The 9,070-nt window shown below is 42.4% G+C and overlaps 1 protein-coding gene across 1 annotated transcript; it reads left to right on the top strand.

Moving 5' to 3' along the window:
* Nucleotides 1-1,157: 1,157 nt before the first annotated feature.
* On the top strand, nucleotides 1,158-8,941 carry LOC144055996 (rho-related GTP-binding protein RhoA-D). Its single transcript, XM_077572318.1, has 6 exons — nucleotides 1,158-1,282; nucleotides 1,486-1,580; nucleotides 2,792-2,949; nucleotides 4,998-5,118; nucleotides 5,364-5,494; nucleotides 6,488-8,941. Exons 3-6 carry the CDS (start codon nucleotides 2,794-2,796, stop codon nucleotides 6,659-6,661), a joined length of 582 nt encoding a protein of 193 aa, XP_077428444.1. The 5' UTR covers nucleotides 1,158-1,282; nucleotides 1,486-1,580; nucleotides 2,792-2,793; the 3' UTR covers nucleotides 6,662-8,941.
* The last annotated feature ends 129 nt before the right edge of the window (nucleotides 8,942-9,070 follow it).

The following is a 9,070-nucleotide window of genomic DNA, read 5'->3' as shown; positions in this document are numbered from 1 at the left end:
AACTGTTATCGTGATAGAATTTTATAAGTTGTCATTAAAAATAAGACCTGATAGAAGAGATGCTGTAAAATCCTTATCAAATCATCTTGGCACTTTTGTTATTCAGGTTGCTATCTTACATCTGTTGGTATGCTAGCATTTTATCAATTCTCATTTGAAATAGTGTGCGGCTACAGAGCATGAAATAAATGTAAAATCTTTATCAAGCTCCCTTAACACTTTCGCTTCTCACTTTTGCTATTTGACTATAAATGAGCTGTTTGCTTAACAGCTAACTCTTACCACTTCATTAATTATCATAAAATATACCCGAAGATGGGGCAAAATGTAAATAATCTCATAGGTATGTTTTTATATTTCCCATTAATACCTTTTTCGTGTCTCACATTCAACAGTTCAGTGTGAGTCCTAAAGCATTACCAAGCAATTTCGAAAGAATTGTATTCCCTATTTTAGTGATTCCCAACCACTGTGGCTGTGCAGATCCCAACAGGACCAATGTCTCACAGGATATAGTATTTTGTGAGTAATTTCAGGCATGATCAATATTTTTGTTTTTTTGTGTGGTGCCAGAGGTTGGGGAAAACTGCTCTAGTTAATAATTATTTGTTATTAAATTAAAAGCATACCCAAGTGTCATTTTGAGCAACATAGATCCAATTTGTGCCATTGCTGACAAATAAAGGAAGACAATATAATGCCCTCATTATAATTGCTGTTCCACGGTGATGAAGGTTCGAGCTCGAGAGCTGAGTTCCACGCCCAGTAGGCCTACAACCAGCAGTACCTCCTGTTGCACTGGCGGTATTTCTTTTCCACTTTGCAGATGATGTCATCTTCGACCAGCGAGGGGAGGCACGCGAATGACTCCTACGGTCTTGCAGCAGCAGCAGCAGCTTCATCATCAATATACTAGAACTATTGTAAACTAGAATAATTTGACTTCAAAATAAAACTATTTGTCGTAAACCTATCCTTGTTGTTCTGATAATTGGCCCATAAAAGTGTGTAAGAGATGTTAAAATAATATAAAATATACAGGGAATCATTCAGTTGAATTTAATATGAAATTAATTATATTTTTATGTAGGTGTAGTATTTTATTTCGGAAATGTAGGCGGAATCAGTTGGCGAATGTAAGTGAAAAAGTGGGCGGGGCTTGTTTGCCTCACTGTGGATCATACGGCGAGCACTGCAGTGAAGAAGGCGAGGAAGTCACTGGGAGGGAATTGCAAACGGGAATTTATTATCTAGGAAGAGGACTCAAGAGACTGGCGAGACGGTAAATCAAGATTTCTTTTTGGGGAGGGGTGCAAAGCCTTAACTTTTCTACATTTTAATCCTTTCGCGTGACACAGCAGTTGTGACTCATTTAGGGTGGTGGCTCCCACTCCAAACAATCGCCCTTTTCCTCTTTTGGACAAACTTAACCTCCTCTCTGCTTCCTAACCAATTGTTGACTTTTATCTTTGTTTTGTTTTTTAGTTGGTTGTGTTAAAGTGTGAAGAGCGGATCTATTACACGCCAGCCTTCGCTTTGTACACTTTGTTCACCGCAGCGACCTGTATAAGAAGAAGAAGGTAAATCTAATGAGCCGCCGGGTCTATTCCTGGAAACTGCTGTAGTTTCTCATCTAACCCCCCTTTTTTTTGGTTAGTAGGCCATCTAGCATCTCCACACTAAAACAACTTACATTATGCTATTACATATCTCTATTGTACTATAATGTTTGGATGATTTAACTATTCGTTGAAGAACTTCAAAGGTTCCCCTGGAATGGCCTCATGATGGTATCGTCCACATTCCCACGGGAACTCGGGCTCACAAGATTATGTCAGATATACTGAACATTTCTCATTTAGTTGGTCTTTGTTAAGGCATGAGTAAGTTATCATATTTCATTTAGATTGTTTAAAGCTTCAGAAAAGCACACCCGTGCAATAAAGCATACTAAACTATGGAAATGGTCAAAAATCCACAAAAAGATCTGCAACCTAAATCAAAAGGTTCTCTATATTTCGTGGGTATGGAACCCTGACCCGCAAGGGCCACTGTTATCCCTGTTTTCGATGTCTCCCTCCACCAACACACCTCATTCAAAGAACAAGATGATCATGCTTCTGCAGAACTTGCTCATGAGCTGGTCATTTGAATCAGCTGTGTTGGAGGAGGGAGACATCGAAAACAGGCAGGACAGTGTCTTTTGATGGCCAAGGTTCCCTACCCATGCTCTAGATTGTCATGTGCCCTGTCATGATGGATACGTATGCCAGATTGGTGTTCTATAACTCGTGGGATAGGGTCATCTTCTGTTTTGTGGTAACTCTATTCAACGTGTTGCATAACTGCCGTCGGCCCCTGAGTCTCAGGAAGCCTACTTAGAGAAAGCAAGGCGGTGTGGTCATTAACCCGCCACATTGCTGAAATAGTTGTGCCGCTGCCTCGGTGTGTCTCGGTGGATCTTTGCTAAATGCTGCCATTCTTTTGTGCCTTCTGTGATCGTCTCCATTGCCAAGTCACGTGTGATACACGGTGAAGCAGTTTGCTGTTTACTGTCACAGTAGTTAATTTAACACAAGGTATTCGTAACGTGTGGCTGGGTTGTCAGTCAGACCGGAAAAGTTAGTTTTGTTAGCACTGTTTGCAGTGGTTTCTTTTCCCTTCAGTGAAATCAGTCAACAAATAAAATCAATTTCCAGGGAAAGTGGCGCATCAAAATAACGGGAATGCCAGGATTTATTCGCCTGTCTTTCAAAATTGTTTGACCACCCTCCTCCCTCTGTCCTGGCAGATATGGCGGCCATTCGGAAGAAGCTGGTGATTGTCGGCGATGGCGCTTGCGGGAAAACGTGCCTCCTCATCGTTTTCAGTAAAGACCAGTTTCCCGAAGTCTACGTGCCGACGGTGTTTGAGAACTATATCGCCGATATTGAAGTGGATGGCAAACAGGTTTGTAGCATGCTTGGAATCAACAACTACATACCATCATCGTGAGCAATCCTCAAGTGTTTTTACTATAAATACACTAGAATAGAAACCGTCAAGGCACCACATACACATCAATGCTAAGAATATGAAAAACATCTTAATTATTGATGTATCTTTTAGGCTTAGTTGGAATCTGTTCCAGCTCTAAAATTTGGCCCCCAAATCACTGTATTGACATAAATACTGTAAACAAACTAACGATAAAGAACACAACAGGGATGAATTGGTGAAGACGAACAACAGAAATGGAGTCAGCAGCCATTTTGGGTCCCAATTTTAACATAACTCTCTTGAATTGTATTCTATAACGCAATCTTACCAGATTGACTATATTTGGGAATCCAGATAGTGGATATTCCAGAAAACAGTGCTTTCCTGCCTGAGGTAAATTAGTCAGTAACCGGACAATTATTTGTTCATTCAAGTTTCTCCGCAGTTTGAAACAGTTTCCATGTCTTACACCAAAAGTTCAAGATTTACAGCAATCTCTTTTTTTTTTATCATCAAAGTTTTAGTGTGAGCGGTAGATGTCTTATTCTGTCAGAGGGATTTGTTCCCTGCACACCGGATCACCACTTAGCAGCATAACAGGAAATGACTACCTCCCGGCTTCCTCTTCAGACGGGGAACGAAGACGTCCGTCCTCGCAAATCTCCGCTGCATCCCTCAGAACTTTCTTCCTCCCATGCGATAAAAGTCTCTCATTTCCTGTCATTTTGGCTCTTGGATGAAAGGAAATGCAAATTCAGATACACAGTGGACTTTGGTCCAGTGGGGGGGATCACTGTGACTTTTAGAGGATTTATACCCCACCCCTCCCTTCAGAATTATACGGTTATACAACCAGATAAAATGGATTTGTGCTTTCACTGAAATCTCTCACCTTCAAGCGCATTGGGCTTTCTCTAAAATGAGATGTGTCTGCCTTGTTCTTTGTGTTTTTGCTCCCAAAAGCCTAAAGCCTGTGGGAGAACGGTCGCTCCACTTGCCCATGCGTCGTGCTGCCACCTCCCACCCTCTGCCTCTGCAGACCTCTATTTTGGGACTGATGCCTGCGCTCTCCGGAAGGCATCGCTTTTTGCCTTTGAGTTTTAAGTAGCGGGTCTTTGGTTTGTCATACTCTTTTTAGCTTGAATTGATTGTAGCAGAGCGAGAAGTGGCTTTTGGTTGCCCGTTTGCAAGCACAGAAGGTATTTGGTTTGATGCCTGCTAATCTCCCACTTTCCCTAATTGAATTAATCAGCAGCTTGGAGGGATGAGGCCAATCCCTGCGTATATTTCCACAGCAGTGACAACACAAGAAGATGATTAGGTCTGAGTGTTGATTGTTAAAGCAACTTCTTCCAAATTTCAGACCCTTAAAAAAAAAACATAACTTTTTTTGTTTGACTCTACTAACATGTTACACACAGCATTACGGAAAATTGACTTGTGTACAAATAGTTGGGTCTCTGGAGTGCCTGCCAATCCTTCACATGTGAAATTCAACAACAAATAAAATCTTTTGTGAGCTGCCGTGCCAGAGTCTGTTGTTACACAGAAGTCAGTATTAAGTCAAAGGACAAGCTAAGCTAAGCTAAGCTCCTTCTGTGTTAGCTTCACATAGCTGTGTGCGATTGTGGGATATTTGTGTTCACCGATGTGTCCGCCACGTAATCTTCGACACTTATGGACAACTGAAATTCGGCGTCTTGGCGATGAGGTGCTTCGTTTGCATGAGGCAGAACTGAGCTTTCAAAACTAGACGTGTGCTGCAATTCTTTATTAATTTGTGTATGTTGACTGACGCTTGTAACAAACCTTTTGTTAAAACACCGGGAACTGAAAAAATGCAGAATATCTCTTCTTTAAGGCCTTGTGGGGGAAATAGCACAACACGACTACTACAAGTAATAGTAGTAACAATTGTTTGTGTATTTTTTTCTGCTCTAGTGATCCATTACTTCTGCAAACAATACTGAAGGCTCTTTTTAACAACCTAGTGACGTTTCTTGCTACTTTTCTTGCAGGTGGAGTTGGCATTGTGGGATACGGCTGGCCAAGAGGACTACGACAGGTTGAGGCCTCTCTCCTACCCAGACACTGATGTCATCCTAATGTGCTTTTCCATTGATAGCCCGGACAGTTTAGGTATGTTTTGATTAGCTGCAAGTTCCTCCGTGATTCACAGAAAATGTTAGACTGCTTGCGATTATGTCAAGTACTTAAGCAGCCTGATAGCAAGTGGGATTAACGCAGCAAAAAAAAACACCCTTGCTTTGAGAAGCCTGCAGAGCAATCCATCATGTAAAGTGACTGCGCTGCCTGTTCTCCTTTTTATAGTCACCCCCCCTTGAGTATTTCAACTCATATCCTCTCTCCCCCTCTTGGGACAGAAAACATTCCTGAGAAGTGGACGCCTGAGGTGAAGCACTTCTGTCCCAATGTTCCCATCATCCTGGTGGGGAACAAGAAGGACCTGAGGAACGATGAGCACACGCGGAGAGAGCTGGCCAAGATGAAGCAGGTACGCGGTCGAAAGGCATGGAGAATGTTGTTATTAGGTGTTGCAAGAACCGTTTCAGTCCCTCTCAATGGAGAGAAAAACCAAAACAAAATATCAAACAGCATAACACTGTTTTGGCACTGAGGTTGTTTTTTTTTTTTGTTTTTTTTTTTGCATAATGGATGACTTAAGCCGTTCTTTGCTATTAATCAGTTAAAAAGTCAGACTTTCCACAATGAAGTCTCAAATTGCCCTTATCTCATTCACTCCCAGCCATTTTCACTGAAGCAACCCCCTTTGCTCCCGGCTGCTTTACTGGATTTTGACTGATTTTGCAAAGTCCACAGAATATTGTGTTCTATTGCTATAAAAACATGGAACCTACCAAGGGTAAAATTAGAGTCTCTTCTTTTGTCAGGTAAGAAAAAGTATATTTGAATCTGTTTCCATTTTGCAGCAATTAGCATTAGAATATAACCAAGTTTTATCATTATTCACAAACCTGAAAGCGCGTTTTACAACATGGCCCTGGTGGATCTCGTATCCTCTGCTGCCACCTACTGGTCGTTTTTTGTAAACTACCATTGCTTTAAGCATTCTCTTCAGTTCAGAGGCTGCATCAAAGCCTTCTGTATGCTCTAGCATGGTAATATTTAAAATATAATGTATTTATACGTTTAGAGCAAATGAGTTAATATTACTTGTCCGGCTTTAGATTTGGTCGTACAGAAGTCTTAAAAATACCACATTTAGAGATTTTAAGTTCAGATGTGTAGTGCAGCTAAGCCTGCAGAGTTGGACATGGAGATGGAGAAGTGAGGATTGCTGATGATGGAAATACTAAAATAACATTGCTGTAAAATAAAATAAAAAGTTGGCCTGTATATCGACGTCTACGAACAAATTGTGCACTCACCGATAACTTGGATGGATGGTTTGATCATGCCTTCTTGTGCCATGAAACTAATTCATTGTGTGCATCATCTGTCTGGACCGTCGCTGTCTACCATACAGGAGCCGGTCAAGACTGAGGAAGGCCGCGAAATGGCCAATAGGATCAACGCCTTTGGCTACCTGGAGTGCTCTGCCAAGACCAAGGACGGCGTGCGGGAGGTGTTCGAGATGGCCACCAGAGCGGCGCTCCAGGTCCGCAAACGCAAGAAGCGAAGTGCCTGCACGTTGTTGTGAGCCATCCGTCAAGACGCCAATGTGAAAATCAAGAAACGAGGAGCGAGAGAAGAAAACCATGAAAATGACTGTCTTTTTCAACCCTAGTGGCATCTTTGTACTGTATCCTGCATTTCATAGTAGGAGTCAGGCAGGCGAATCATACGCAAAACATACAGGAATGAACTTTATAATAGAAATTGATGTTTGGAGAAAAAAACAAACATTTTTTGTTGATTTACTTTCCGTTGTCTTTAAAAGAAAAAGCATGTTTTATTTTATATTTTGTAACCCGGCAGTGATTTGAGGCGCATGCTAGAATGCCATGTTGTCGAGCGAGGGTGGGCAGCGTCCTTCCTCGCAAATATCCTGTCTCTCTGAGGAAGGTCCCGTCCAAAGCGTTTCCCCCGCTAAATCGACACTTGCGTTAACAGCTAGTGCCTTTTTGTACATTTTCTACATCCCTTCTCATTGTGTTGTCATTGCGAACTGCGCTGCGGCCGAGGCTTTCTCGTTGAGAGCGACAAACGGCCGCTGTTCTTGCTCTTGCCTTGCGCGCATTACGGCTTAATTGCCTCTGTGCTCCCGTAACGCGACAAACACGCAACACAGGAATGCTCGCCACGCTACTTGATATGTGATTACTAGCTCGTGTTGTCAATTAGCGCAGTGGAAAGTGGTTAAAACAACACGAGACAGTAAGTATGATTGACAGACTCTGCAAAACTTTCCTGGAAGCAGTGGCGGGCATGATGGATTCCGCTCACTGGCATCTCCGCCGGCCGGCCGCTGGAATCTGCGCTCAACTGGTTAGCCCGGAACTTGTCTTGTTAGCGTGATTTGCTCGTGCAGGTTTCCAACGGTTTGTCATTCTTTGCGTATTTTATTGGCGTTGGATGAGTGACAGTGAGGAGTTTGTTTTCCCCCCTCCTGGTGCCTTCTCTGTTCTGGTGCGCCATTAATGACATTCTCTACCTGACTTGATAGACCAGTTGAGTGTGTGTCTGTTCTTGCGACTCAAATGCAAACATTTCATCTGTAGCTTTACACCACTCACAAGAAGTTAGGGATAATGAGCTGTTTCAGAATGAACCTCAAATGCACTACAGACAGTTAGTGTTCGGCATTTATTTGTCATGTTGTTGAACTGTACTGTCAATATGTCATGTTGTAACAGTTATGCTAACAGACTCACCCCTGTAATAGATTAAACTGTAAATCACCCTTTAACTATACACTTCAAATGTAAGACCGCACAACTAGGACACACTAAATGTAAATCACATCCTGCCATTCTCCAGCTCAGTCATGAATGTTAAGCAGGAAGTAGAAACCTACCAAAATAAAACAATGCTAAACATTGCTCAACAGTCATTAACATGACTACTGGTGACCAAAGTACTTGTCATCAATGTCTCTCTTTCAGAAAAAGATAATTAATCTGTTTCTGTTGTTGAATTGAGGTCTAGAGGTGCAGTGAAGTCATGTATGACAGTTTGACGCTGGGATAAAACAAATGTACTGTTGGGAACGGATTAGAGTCATCAGACTGTCCGTTGGGTCCCTGAAGGCATCGTCATTGGCTCGAGTATGCTTTCAATGCCTGTCCAACAACCTTCCTCAGGCAGACTGCAACCCCCCCGCCCCCCTTCATTTGCCTCTGTTGCACATTGATAGACTAACCCAGGGGTGCTCAAGTTCGGTCCTCGAGAGCCCCTATCCAGCCTGTTATCCATGTTTCTCTCCACTAACACACCTGATTCATGATCAGGATCGTTATCAGGCTTCTGCAAAGCTTGCTGATAAGCTGATCATTATATTCAGCTGGCTGCAGGAGGGAAACATGGAAAACAGGCTCGATAGGGGCTCTCGAGGAACGAACTTAAGCACCCCTGGACTAACCTGTGCTTTCATGAAGGCTGCTTGTTCTGTTCAATTTTCTGTTACCAGATACGCTTATGGACGTACAAAGATGCATTGTTTGCTGCAGTTAATGCACAATATTGCATAACAAGCACACTTGACATGACAGGACAGTGCACATAAATGTTGTCGCTGTGAAAATGTATTGGAAAACAATGGTCATTTAGCCAGTAAAGCAGCATTCCCAGAGTGCATTCTGCATGTGCTAGCTTCTGCTCAGTGTCATGTCACATTTCCTCCCCCTCTTCCCCCCAGTGCATTTGAAATGTCAGATTGCCGAGTTGGACGCAAACTTGCTGGCGTACACAGCTTTGTTAACAGCGAATGTTTCATCCCAAGTGAACATTGTTAATAAACTATTTTTGCGATAAGACCAAACGGCTACTGTGAGGATTTTTGGGGTAGTGCAATTTAAATGTATTACAGTAATCTAGTTTCCAAATGTATTGGTCTTTTTAGCTATCTCTGAATTAATTTTGAGTAACTGTGTTCATGAGCTGCCTCCCA

This window comes from Vanacampus margaritifer, chromosome 8, assembly GCF_051991255.1.
Source record: "Vanacampus margaritifer isolate UIUO_Vmar chromosome 8, RoL_Vmar_1.0, whole genome shotgun sequence".
Taxonomy (NCBI): domain Eukaryota; kingdom Metazoa; phylum Chordata; class Actinopteri; order Syngnathiformes; family Syngnathidae; genus Vanacampus; species Vanacampus margaritifer.
The sequence above is the reverse complement of the archived record's forward strand: the minus strand, read 5'-3'. Positions and strand labels throughout refer to the sequence as shown.